Source organism: Pseudophryne corroboree, chromosome 11 (assembly GCF_028390025.1).
Source record: "Pseudophryne corroboree isolate aPseCor3 chromosome 11, aPseCor3.hap2, whole genome shotgun sequence".
Classification (NCBI taxonomy): domain Eukaryota; kingdom Metazoa; phylum Chordata; class Amphibia; order Anura; family Myobatrachidae; genus Pseudophryne; species Pseudophryne corroboree.
Window position 1 is genome coordinate 340,859,107 of NC_086454.1, and position 13,606 is coordinate 340,872,712.

The following is a 13,606-nucleotide window of genomic DNA, read 5'->3' on the forward strand; positions in this document are numbered from 1 at the left end:
TCACTTTATAGGAGACCTGGAAAAGGGTTAGCACTAAAGTTACCTATAGCAAACCAAAACTGTGCACCAGCTCTACAATTCTCAGGGGGGACAAGGTCTGGCTCACAAAAAAACAACTTGAAATTGTCTCAGCCATTCCCAAAGTTGCCTGATAAGTTCATTGGGCCTTTTACTATCACCCCTAGTTTCTTTCCTTATTCAGTGAGAGAAGTTCATCCCATATTTTATGGAATGACGCAGTTGCAATTCCACCAGTCACACGTTGTTGACTGGTTATTGATGTTCATGAGGAATAGATTATTGAACAAATTCTATTTTCCAAAATCAAACAGAAAAACACTTGACATTTTTTATTTAATGGGAAGGGAGGAGCCTCTTGAATATGTTCATGCACCACGTTTGATTTGGGAATCCAAGAAAAGAAAACTCCAAGCAACCCTGGGGCACCTTTCAGCAATCTGTGGCCCTGTTAGAATCTCTGATGGTAGCCACGTCTTGGTGGGATGTACACAGGTTACACCAGGAGCTTTGCCCTAAAGCTTTCAGTGGTTCACCAATGCTATATTGGAGTAATATAGCTATCGGGATCTAGCAGAGCATGTATAGTGATTATATACACATCTGTTTATCGGGCATTCTGCAGAGCAGGCTAGCTGGCCAAAAAAAGACCCTCTACTATTCCCACACTGTAAGCAGCTCACACTGCATAGGTTCAGAAGGAAGTGGCCTGCATGGTCCAATCCATCACATATTTATCAAGCCATTTACAAGCCTGGAACCTTCCCGGCACAGCTGGTTAGCCTCCAGGTGCCGATCGCCATTAGGGTACTAGAGGCCACTGGGATACACTGAAAAGTTCCTTGGCCGTCACATACCTCTCCACAAGTTGGTCTGCTGTTTTAGGGCAGTGATTGTAGGTATCAGTCCGTAATGACCATTTCCACCATCTGAAGTCCTGTGTATATACATTAGAAATACTGTAGTCTGCTCAACTACCAAATTTATTACATAATTATGCTTTTTTTTTTGAAAATACCCATGTACCATATGTGCATGAAATACTCTGTCATGGACTGTAATAAAAAGCTCTTAGAGCAAGTCAGGCGTTAGGAGAGGCCGCTGCAGACACAAGTTTCTATACAGCGGGAATCTGTGTTCTCGGGTCCATTGCTGATGTGTTTGTTACAGGAGTCTTCCCTGTAAATCTGTACTAGGAGCGAGGGGGCCTCCACAGTGCAGGTAACATTTATTAACAGCATGTGATTGTATGGGCCAGCAGGCTGTATACGTATCATGAGACAGTAAAGCACAAACATATTAACACTGATCCTTATAAAAGCTCGTAAAACTAAAACGTTCATATTGCATGGGTCCTAGAGGTGGAGGAAGCAGCGCTTCGGCGGAATACTGTGTTTGCCCCATATTACGGTCTCTGATGATCAAATCGTCATTAATGAAGGAATTGGAAGTTCCCTGATTGCCCGTCATGAAGTTTGGACAACTAGATGGAAGTATGCTGCATATCAACCAATCAGAGATCAGATGTAACTTGTACCAGGTAGCGTGTCATTGGTCGCCATGGGTAACAGCACACAAGATTTGCAGCTTGTTAGACTGTATAATACACTGAATGTAGAATATTCTGCAGCCAGACTTGCTTTATGTCCCCAGCTCCTGATCTTGAGGTACTGTGGTCACAAGTGAAAGGTTTCAACAGTCTCTCTGGTTCAAGTGAGCCATCAGCTGGTCCACAATAACTGCAAAGAAAGGGAATAATGACATATAAACTAAAGAGGCACTCACCAGAATGGTGTATAAACAGTTCAGGGCATCACACAGAGGGGTAAATTTACTAAGATGGGAATTCTATTTAAGATGGGATGTTGCTCATAGCAACCAATCAGATTCCAGGTATTATCTTCTAGAAGGTGCTAAATAAATGAGAAGTAGAATCTGATTGGTTGCTATGGGCAACATCCCATCTTAAATAGAACTCCCATCATAGTAAATTTACCCCAGACTCAATTATCAATATACACAGAGGCTGGGCCTCCCTCCAGTCTGGAGGATTGTGTTACTGCCTCAGCCTCCCGCCCCACTCTCCTTTACAAATGTTCTTCACAATAGGAACAGCTGACACGACAGGGGTGGCTAAAAGGGGAAGGGTAACCTAGGAACACAAGAGCTATGTGATGTAGCAGGAAAGAGGAGCCAGGGCTGGACAACATAGGGGGTCATTCCGACCCATTCACACGCAGCGGTGCAAACGGGTGCGGAATGTGCATGCGCGGCGGCCGCAGTGCGTGTGCGCACAGGGGTCGCTGGGTTACGTTGCTTCTTGAGATGGAAGCAGTCGCAGAGCGGACCGCAAAGTAGATTGACAGGAAGGAGGCGTGACAGGGCGGATCCGGACCGTTTGGGGAGTGGTGAGTGTAACGCAGGCGAGTCCAGCAGAATGGAGGGCGGAGGAGTGACGTCAAAGCCGAGCCCATCATCGCTGGATCCATCGCACAGGGTAAGTATGTCCAGGGCTGGTCTACTTCTGCTTGAATTTTTTTTTTTTAGCTTAGCAGGGCTGCACAAGTGATCGCAACCCTGCTAAGCTAAAATACCCTCCCCAATAGGTGTGTACTAATAGATCGCAGCAGCAGCAAAAAGTTGCTGGCTGCGATCAACTCAGAATGTCCACCAAGTTCCCAACCAACCACGCCAGCTATTAGGAAAGTGCAAATTAATAAAAGCTATAATTAATATAGACTTAGGAGCGAAACATTAAAATACATTTCTAATCAATAAAAAATACATGCATATAATACATAAAAAACAAACAACTGAAACAGTAATTGATAGCGTTCTGTCCATTAGTCACTTGAAATTACTTAGTACTGTGCAATTATTATTTACCCTGCATCTCAAGCATCAGTTCTATGATGAAAATATAAGTGTGTCCAGCAATATGATTACAGCTCCGCGCTATGCTCCACCTCCAATATATAATTTACCCGTGAGCTATGGGATGGATGAATTATAAATACCTTGAAACCAACCGCTGCAGCCACAACACTACAAACCTGTGTGCTATACTCGTCTGAACTGTGAGTATGAGCGTTACTCTCACATGCACGAGTGATAGACTCATTGGTGGTCATTCCGAGTTGATCGCAGCCAGCAACTTTTTGCTGCTGCTGCGATCAACTAGTCCACGACTATTGGGGAGGGTATTTTAGCTTAGCAGGGCTGCGATCGCTTGTGCAGCCCTGCTATGCTAAAAAAGTTTTGTGTAAAAGAAGACCAGCCCTGGACCTACTTACCCTGTGCAATGGTTCCAGCGATGATGGTCACGGCTTTGACGTCAGACATCCGCCCTCCGTTCTTCTGACCACGCCTGCGTTTTCTCCACCACTCCCCGAAAACGGCCACCAGTGGTCTGGTGACGTCCAGGGACGCCTTCTTTCTGTCAATCTTCTTGCGGCCGCCGCTGCGACTGTTTTCTTCGTAACCCGCGTCGTAACCGCCGGGCAATAACGCGCGTGCGCAGTGTGCACACTGCGCATGCCGGACCCGTTCGCACCACAGTGACAAACCGCTGCGTGCGAACGGGTCGGAATGATGGTCGCCATTTGTGTCAGCCATAGCAGGGGGTAAATAAAACCTTGACCGCCATTTGTGCCAGCCATAGTGGGCTGGCACAAATGGCAACCAACGGTACATTCTTCCCCCGACAGCCCGCCATGGCTGCACAAATGGCGGCCCAGGGTATATTTACCCCCCTGACATCCTGTTATGGCTGGCACAAATGGCGGTCAAGGGTATATTTACCCCCCCTGACACCCTGCCGTGGCTGGCACAATGGTGGCCATGTGTTCAAGTTAATGTGAGTTAGGCCTTACCACTCGCAGCCAGGATCTCTCAGCTTCCTCAGCGGGATTTATGGATAAATAAAGGCAATAGGTGACTTTATACTGCTGCGAAAAAAACGGATAGAAAAGCAGCCGTATTGCCACGTCTTAGGTAATACACCCCTATGTATGGCAGTATACGGGGTATTATGATGCTCTTTATTGCATCATCCAGTAAATGTGTATCGGGCCATAGTGCAGCATTATATGGCTGTATGTGATATAGAATGGTCACGTTAATGCCCACATTGCCCAGAGGGCTCAGATATGGTACCTCCAGCAGAGGGACGATCACTGGGATTCTTCTGCAGGCTCCTTATAATGAGGTCACGTAACACAGGGACACAGGCAGGTGAGAGTTCAGCAGCCACCTCCGCACACAGGTCCTGCTGCATGTCCAGCAGGGTGTTCTCCGTCACTGGCAGGTCTACGGGTGTAACAGATACATATCAGCAATTGTCCGAGCCTCCTATATCTCATGTAATACTCCGCTGTATAGCATAGTGACGTGTCCCCCTGTATAACACAGTGACATGTCCCCCTGTACTGCGTGCAGTGTCCAGCTGCATAACACAGCGACGTGTCCCCCTGTACTGCATGCAGTGCCCAGCTGCATAACACAGCGACGTGTCCCCCTGTACCTCGTGCAGTGCCCAGCTGTATAACACAATGACGTGTCCCCCTGTACCACGTGCAGCGCCCAGCTGTACAACACAGTGACGTGTCCCCTTGTACTGCGTGCAGTGCCCAGCTGTATAACAGTGACATGTCACCCTGTACCACGTGCAGTGCCCAGCTGTATAACACAGCAACATGTCCTCCTGTACCACGTGCAGTGCCCAGCTGTATAACACAGCAACATGTCCTCCTGTACCACGTGCAGTGCCCAGCTGTATAACACAGCAACATGTCCTCCTGTACCACGTGCAGTGCCCAGCTGTACAACAGTGATGTGTCACCCTGTACCTCGTGCAGTGCCCAGCTGTATAACACAGCAACATGTCCCCCTGTACCTCGTGCAGTGCCCAGCTGTATAACACAGCAACATGTCCCCCTGTACCTCGTGCAGTGCCCAGCTGTACAACAGTGATGTGTCACCCTGTACCTCGTGCAGTGCCCAGCTGTATAACACAGCAACATGTCCCCCTGTACCTTGTGCAGTGCCCAGCTGTATACCACAGCGACGTGTCCCCCTGTACGTCGTGCTGAAACAAAGTGACCCCCGGTCAGTAAATCACAGCCGGTGTAACATCTGCCTGCTGTGTGCTGTGATTGAACCCGTGTGCAGATGCGGATAAATCTCTGTGATCAGTACAATTACCCTCGCATGGCGTTTCTGCCTGTTGTGCGTCTGCCAGGCCAGTCTCATAGGCCACATGCACACGTCACATAGCTACACAGATCACACAGTAGCAGAGAGCAAGACTTCATCTCTCTGGTCAGTACACTAAGAATCAGGATAACATGGAGCAATGGCAGATGGAGGCATGGTAAGCCGTGACAGGTACTGTGAGACTCCTGTGCAGATTTCGGATAGGAACCTGGATTTGTGTGAAAGAAGACAGGGGGGTGGGGGGTTACTTACCCTGAAATGGGAGTTTTCCTGTAGCAATTTCATAAATAACCACACCCAGACTGGAAGAGAGAAGGATAATTATTATACTTCATTCACTTAGCAAATCCTGGGGGGTAATAATAATGTTATTTATATAGCGCTTTTCTCCCGTAGGACTCAAAGTCACGATACAGACATGAGATACATGGTACAAGGAATTGCTAGAAAATAGAAAGTCACACAGAAAAAGTTAAAACAGAAACCTAGAGCGCGCAGTAAGCATGTTGCAGGGTTGGTGCAGACATTTCGGGTAATAACTTCCGGGATTATATATTCCACCTACAGAAAGTCTGGATGAGATAGCCATCTGTCGTGCTGCGTAGGATTATACCGGGGTGTAATAGGTCACCCAATGTTTCTCTTATACGTCATGGTACTTAATAAATTTAGTAGATAATGACCCCACTATTTCTTTACTCCTTCAATGGTGACTTTTTGGAATTTGGTCACACCTCCCAGGATGGGTTTTTAATTTTTTTTACCTGCGCATTGCCAGGGGTTTCATGTGCGTTGCCAGGGGTTTCATGCACTGCGTCATGCTTTCTGCCAGGGGTTTTATGCTCGGATCCATGCTCGTTCCCACGGGGAATGCTTGTTGCCTTAGGGAATGGTTGTTGCCTAGGGGTAACTAGGGATGGCCATCAACCATCGATGGGTCTATGACTGATGTTGAATACTTTTACCATCGACGGGGGAGAATCAGATGGTTTCCCGCCATCGATGGTTCAGTGCTACAAATTTTTTTTCCCCTGAAAGTGTCAGGGCACGGAGCTTAGCCCCGCCCCCTGACATCTGCTTGTAATGTTGGTTGTAGTGCTGGGAACGCAGATACGTGCAGGAGGCGTCTCTTCCACTGAGACATCTGCACGCTCCCTCCTGGAGAGCGGATGAGAATACTGCTTGCGTGCAGCATTGCTTTTTTGTCCACCTCTGAATCAGGACCAGGATCATTAAAGACGTTCTTCTCTAGGTCTCCTGTGTCCAGCTAACAAACTTCCAGTCTCCTGAATGTTGCTGTGTATGTCCATTACCCATCAGATCAGCTAGTGCATCGCTACCATCCGGAGTTTCAGCAGCCAGTCTGTTCTATCGGAATCACGTCAGAGACACAGTATTAGCATTAGAATGGGGGGGCTGGCCGCAGCGGCTGCGTGACGTCACACGCAGCCGCTGCAGGCTGGGGAGCGATGAGTAGCTCCCGGCCAGCACGCTAAAGCTACGCTGGTCGGGAGCTACTCTTGAAGTGCAAAGGCATCGCCGCTGTGCGATGCCTTTGCACTTCTGCAGGTGGGGCCGGCACTGACATGCGGGGCGGGATAGCCCTGTGCTGGGCGTCCCCCCGCATGTCAGTGTGACTGATCGTAGCTGTGCTAAATCTCGGAATGATCCCCTATGTTCTGACTGCTAACTGACTCCCAGTGTCTGAGAGACTCCCATATATCCTGGGCACTACCTGCAGGGCCGGATCTAGACTTTGTGGCGCCCCAGATGAAAAAAAATAGGGGCGTGGTCAGTTATGCCCCCTGTAGAGTTGTGCCCTCAGTAGAGTTGTGCCCCCTAGTTGCGCCGTGCCCCCAGTACTGTGCCCCCTGTAGAGTTGTGCCCCCTAGTTACGCCACTTAATAAATAAAAAAAAAGAAATAAAAAGAAATTAATACCATCCCCGCTCCTGCTTCCCGACCGCTGCTGCCCTCCGTCTCTGGCCGCCTGCGCCGCTCCTCTGATCTATGGGAGAGATGTCACGACGTCTCTCCCATAGCAGCGCATAGACACTATGACCCCTAGTGTCTATGTGCCGCTTCCACAATGCAGTGCGGTGCTCGATGACTTCATCGCACACCGCACAGCACTGCATCTACCGAGCACCGTGGCATCTACCGAGCACCAGTAGCGGATCTTGCCACGGCGGCGGTGCCCTCCGGAAGGCAGCGCTCCGGGCAATAATTCTGCGTGCCCATAGCAAGATCCGCTACTGACTCCCTGCACTCGCCTGGAGATCATAGTCACCCGCCTCGCTGGTATTTCAGAGACTCTTCTGCAATATGATCAAGAAATCATCCTCATGCTTATGTGGAGAGATTTGGTTAAACATCTAAGTTCTATACCTTGGGGCGGGATGTACTAAAAGCAAAATGCGGTGAAAACCCTGCATTTCCAAATGTACTAGGCCCTGCATGTATGGGTACCCCCCCACGTCACTCTGTGCACGCACTGACGGACTCCTGGGTCATAAAGCCGGAATTCCAGGAGAGCTGTCATATGCGGTACTAACCGCATATATTGGTGCATATGTGATCAGTAGCAGTGTGATGTGTGGCGGGATGTACCACAGGTGCTTAGTACATCCCATCCATGGTCTCCAACAAAACATCCTCAGCTAGTGCCTGGGTACCGATCACAGTCCCTGACACGCTAAACCTGTAACAGGGCATGCTGGGGTGTGTAGTTCCACAGCAGCTTGAGTGCCACACATTTGTCTACCTCTGCACAGAAAGTGATGTCACTGCAGACTGTGATGTCACGCTCAGTCCTTACACTGGCTGCCTCCGCCGTGGGCTTCTTCAGGACAGCTCACCTCTATAATAAGCGGGATGTAATATCCTCCTCTGGGGACTGACCTGTAAATCTCGCTGCGTTTATCGTACGCGTTTATGTCCTGCAGGGTTTCCGGAGCGATGTAGGCCAGCTCGATGCTCTCCTTCCTCTTCTCCGCATTAGAAGGTTTTCTGATGGACGACTCTGTCTTCGAGATCTCAAACCCTGAGAGCTGCAAACAAAGCACACAACGACAATGTATTAGCCCGCGCACTAATCTGTATATAGAGTAATCACACTCCAGTATATACGCAGTATCCCGGCGTTAATATTTTTGTTCCACATGTTGAAATACAACTATTGAATAATACTGAGGAGGGGCACTGGAAAGTCTACTCCTTCTGAGCCTAGGCATGCCCTCACCCTGCCCAACTCCTCCAACCACTGATAGCCTCTGCACTGCCACATACACATACCCATATGTTTTCTCGCTATTATATATACATATATTCTACAGGAAGCTGTAGGGGTTGTTCAATACCTTCACACAGTACGTCCCGTCCACCAGAAACTTGGAGCTGCTCAGGCTTCCATGCAGAATGGCCTTCATCTCCGTCTGGTGCAACCTGTACATGAAGATCAAGGTTGTCAATAAAGTCTTATTGGTCTTCTCTACAGGAGTAGGACACCATGGTTAGATCTTGTTCAGGAAGCAGGTGATTGTTATTGGCTGATGCCTACACATTGGTAAGTGCGTAGCGGATGTGAGTAATGAGGTTAGTCAACACGTTGATTCCAAACCAGAGAAGGTTTTATTGAAGATAACAGGATACAGGTGATAGAAGATAAATAGCAGTCAATATGATAAGGCAGTGGTTTCCAAACTTTTTTGAATCACGGCGCCCTAGAATATCAGAATTTTTTTCACGGCACCCCTAGGCCAAAAATTTCTTATTGACAAATTTAGAAAGAAATATTACATTAAGTAGATCGCGTTTATATGTCATCCTTAGGGTCAGTTGTGTGGTGAGGGACAAGATTTGCTTCTGTTTGACCACATATTTTATGACTGGCAGCCACCAGCATTGGTTTTGCCTATTATATTAACCATGAATAATTTGAATTGGTCCTGGACCACCAACCCAGGGCACCCCTGCAAGTGTCCCGAGGCACCCCAGGGAGCCACGGCACACAGTGATAAGGTCTCTCTTGTGCTAAGTACAGCAGTACAGCACTGTGACGCTCCAGTAACACAATGACAGGCTTGGGCATATGCAGACCTTTTTATAAAGCCAAGTAAACATGCTGTCTAGACAGTCTGACCTTTAGGTTTGGTTAATAATATTTACTCAGACAGGTGATGTTAATTAGACAGATGAGTCATGCGCACAACAGACAGCTTTTAGCATTTTACCATTTAACTACATGTGAACAATTGTATCATTCAGATATCAAATTAAAAATGCTCACCTGTACAGGGCCCTGGCAGCATCCAAAGCCATCAGGACTCTCCGCTCCCATGACAGGTCCGGCTCTATTTTCAGCAGTTCTCTCAGATTCCCTTTCTCACAGAACTCTGTCACCATAGAGTAGCAGGGTTCCTTGCCTGAAATAGTAAAGAGAATACAGTACAAACTAGGACAAAGTGTAACAGAGTTCAGTACCTCACACAGAGGAGAGAGGGGAGAATGAGGACGGGAATCAGAGGCAGGAGACTAGGACAGGGAGTAACAGGGTTCTGCACCTGACACTGAGGAGAGAGGTGAGAATGAGAACGGGAATCAGAGGCAGGAGACTAGGACAGGGAGTAACAGGGTTCTGCACCTGACACTGAGGAGAGAAGGGAGAATGAGGACGGGAACCAGAGACAGGAGACTAGGACAGAGAGTAACAGGGTTCTGCACCTGACACTGAGGAGAGAAGGGAGAATGAGGACGGGAACCAGAGACAGGAGACTAGGACAGAGAGTAACAGGGTTCTGCACCTGACACAGAGGAGAGAAGGGAGAATGAGGACGGGAACCAGAGACAGGAGATTAGTACAGAGAGTAACAGGGTTCTGCACCTGACACTGAGGAGAGAAGGGAGAATGAGGACGGGAACCAGAGACAGGAGATTAGGACAGAGAGTAACAGGGTTCTGCACCTGACACAGAGGAGAGAATGGAGAATGAGGACGGGAACCAGAGACAGGAGACTAGGACAGAGAGTAACAGGGTTCTGCACCTGACACTGAGGAGAGAAGGGAGAATGAGGACGGGAACCAGATACAGGAGATTAGGACAGGGAGTAACAGGGTTCTGCACCTGACACAGAGGAGAGAAGGGAGAATGAGGATGGGAACCAGAGACAGGAGACTAGGACAGAGAGTAACAGGGTTCTGCACCTGACACAGAGGAGAGAGGGGAGAATGAGGACGGGAACCAGAGACAGGAGACTAGGACAGGGAGTAACAGGGTTCTGCACCTGACACAGAGGAGGGAAGGGAGAGTGAGGACGGGAACCAGAGACAGGAGACTAGGACAGGGAGTAACAGGGTTCTGCACCTGACACAGAGGAGAGAAGGTAGAATGAGGACGGGAACCAGAGACAGGAGACTAGGACAGGGAGTAACAGGGTTCTGCACCTGACACTGAGGAGAGAAGGGAGAATGAGGATGGGAACCAGAGACAGGAGATTAGTACAGAGAGTAACAGGGTTCTGCACCTGACACAGAGGAGAGAAGGGAGAATGATGACGGGAACCAGAGACAGGAGACTAGGACAGAGAGTAACAGGGTTCTGCACCTGACACAGAGGAGAGAAGGGAGAATGAGGATGGGAACTAGTACAGAGAGTAACAGGGTTCTACACCTGACACAGAGGAGAGAAGGGAGAATGAGGACGGGAACTAGAGACAGGAGACTAGGACAGAGGGTAACAGGGTTCTGCACCTGACACAGAGGAGAGAAGGGAGAATGAGGACGGGAACCAGAGACAGGAGATTAGTACAGAGAGTAACAGGGTTCTGCACCTGACACTGAGGAGAGAAGGGAGAATGAGGACGGGAACCAGAGACAGGAGACTAGCACAGAGAGTAACAGGGTTCTGCACCTGACACAGAGGAGAGAAGGGAGAATGAGGACGGGAACCAGAGACAGGAGACTAGGACAGGGAGTAACAGGGTTCTGCACCTGACACAGAGGAGGGAAGGGAGAGTGAGGACGGGAACCAGAGACAGGAGACTAGGACAGGGAGTAACAGGGTTCTGCACCTGACACAGAGGAGAGAAGGTAGAATGAGGACGGGAACCAGAGACAGGAGACTAGGACAGGGAGTAACAGGGTTCTGCACCTGACACTGAGGAGAGAAGGGAGAATGAGGATGGGAACCAGAGACAGGAGATTAGTACAGAGAGTAACAGGGTTCTGCACCTGACACAGAGGAGAGAAGGGAGAATGATGACGGGAACCAGAGACAGGAGACTAGGACAGAGAGTAACAGGGTTCTGCACCTGACACAGAGGAGAGAAGGGAGAATGAGGATGGGAACTAGTACAGAGAGTAACAGGGTTCTGCACCTGACACTGAGGAGAGAAGGGAGAATGAGGACGGGAACCAGAGACAGGAGACTAGCACAGAGAGTAACAGGGTTCTGCACCTGACACAGAGGAGAGAAGGGAGAATGAGGACGGGAACCAGAGACAGGAGATTAGTACAGAGAGTAACAGGGTTCTGCACCTGACACTGAGGAGAGAAGGGAGAATGAGGACGGGAACCAGAGACAGGAGATTAGGACAGAGAGTAACAGGGTTCTGCACCTGACACAGAGGAGAGAATGGAGAATGAGGACGGGAACCAGAGACAGGAGACTAGGACAGAGAGTAACAGGGTTCTGCACCTGACACTGAGGAGAGAAGGGAGAATGAGGACGGGAACCAGATACAGGAGATTAGGACAGAGAGTAACAGGTTTCGGCACCTGACACTGAGGAGAGAAGGGAGAATGAGGACGGGAACCAGAGACAGGAGATTAGGACAGAGAGTAACAGGGTTCTGCACCTGACACTGAGGAGAGAAGGGAGAATGAGGACGGGAACCAGAGACAGGAGATTAGGACAGAGAGTAACAGGGTTCTGCACCTGACACTGAGGAGAGAAGGGAGAATGAGGACGGGAACCAGAGACAGGAGATTAGGACAGAGAGTAACAGGGTTCTGCACCTGACACAGAGGAGAGAAGGGAGAATGAGGATGGGAACTAGTACAGAGAGTAACAGGGTTCTACACCTGACACAGAGGAGAGAAGGGAGAATGAGGACGGGAACTAGAGACAGGAGACTAGGACAGAGGGTAACAGGGTTCTGCACCTGACACAGAGGAGAGAAGGGAGAATGAGGACGGGAACCAGAGACAGGAGATTAGTACAGAGAGTAACAGGGTTCTGCACCTGACACTGAGGAGAGAAGGGAGAATGAGGACGGGAACCAGAGACAGGAGACTAGGACAGAGAGTAACAGGGTTCTGCACCTGACACAGAGGAGAGAAGGGAGAATGAGGACGGGAACCAGAGACAGGAGACAAGGACAGAGAGTAACAGGGTTCTGCACCTGACACAGAGGAGAGAAGGGAGAATGAGGATGGGAACTAGTACAGAGAGTAACAGGGTTCTACACCTGACACAGAGGAGAGAAGGGAGAATGAGGACGGGAACTAGAGACAGGAGACTAGGACAGAGGGTAACAGGGTTCTGCACCTGACACAGAGGAGAGAAGGGAGAATGAGGACGGGAACCAGAGACAGGAGATTAGTACAGAGAGTAACAGGGTTCTGCACCTGACACTGAGGAGAGAAGGGAGAATGAGGACGGGAACCAGAGACAGGAGACTAGCACAGAGAGTAACAGGGTTCTGCACCTGACACAGAGGAGAGAAGGGAGAATGAGGACGGGAACCAGAGACAGGAGATTAGTACAGAGAGTAACAGGGTTCTGCACCTGACACTGAGGAGAGAAGGGAGAATGAGGACGGGAACCAGAGACAGGAGATTAGGACAGAGAGTAACAGGGTTCTGCACCTGACACTGAGGAGAGAAGGGAGAATGAGGACGGGAACCAGAGACAGGAGATTAGGACAGAGAGTAACAGGGTTCTGCACCTGACACTGAGGAGAGAAGGGAGAATGAGGACGGGAACCAGAGACAGGAGATTAGGACAGAGAGTAACAGGGTTCTGCACCTGACACTGAGGAGAGAAGGGAGAATGAGGACGGGAACCAGAGACAGGAGATTAGGACAGAGAGTAACAGGGTTCTGCACCTGACACAGAGGAGAGAAGGGAGAATGAGGACAGGAACCAGATACAGGAGACTAGTACAGAGAGCAACAGGGTTCTGCACCTGACACAGAGGAGAGAAGGGAGAATGAGGATGGGAACCAGATACAGGGCATTTTTAGAGTACAACTGGATGGGCAGCTTGTTTTTCTTACCTGAATTATCAATACAAATCCCATAGAGTCGTACAATATTCAAACATTCAAATTTCTTCATGGTCTCACTCTCTGCCTGGAATGTTTTCCGTATATAG

General features: G+C 49.2%; 1 protein-coding gene across 1 annotated transcript in view; it reads right to left on the bottom strand.

Annotated features, from left to right (window-relative positions):
* Positions 1 to 335: 335 nt before the first annotated feature.
* LOC134969743 (mixed lineage kinase domain-like protein) overlaps positions 336 to 13,606 on the bottom strand; it is a 36,372-nt gene continuing 23,101 nt past the window's right edge. Inside the window, exons 5-11 of the mRNA XM_063945895.1 lie at positions 13,509 to 13,606; positions 9,520 to 9,655; positions 8,591 to 8,675; positions 8,133 to 8,281; positions 5,485 to 5,534; positions 4,174 to 4,326; positions 336 to 1,757 (exon numbers count right to left, since the gene is read on the bottom strand). Of these exons, the coding sequence (XP_063801965.1) occupies positions 1,711 to 1,757; positions 4,174 to 4,326; positions 5,485 to 5,534; positions 8,133 to 8,281; positions 8,591 to 8,675; positions 9,520 to 9,655; positions 13,509 to 13,606 (718 nt within the window). The 3' untranslated portion in view covers positions 336 to 1,710. The remainder of the gene's footprint in view (positions 1,758 to 4,173; positions 4,327 to 5,484; positions 5,535 to 8,132; positions 8,282 to 8,590; positions 8,676 to 9,519; positions 9,656 to 13,508) is intronic.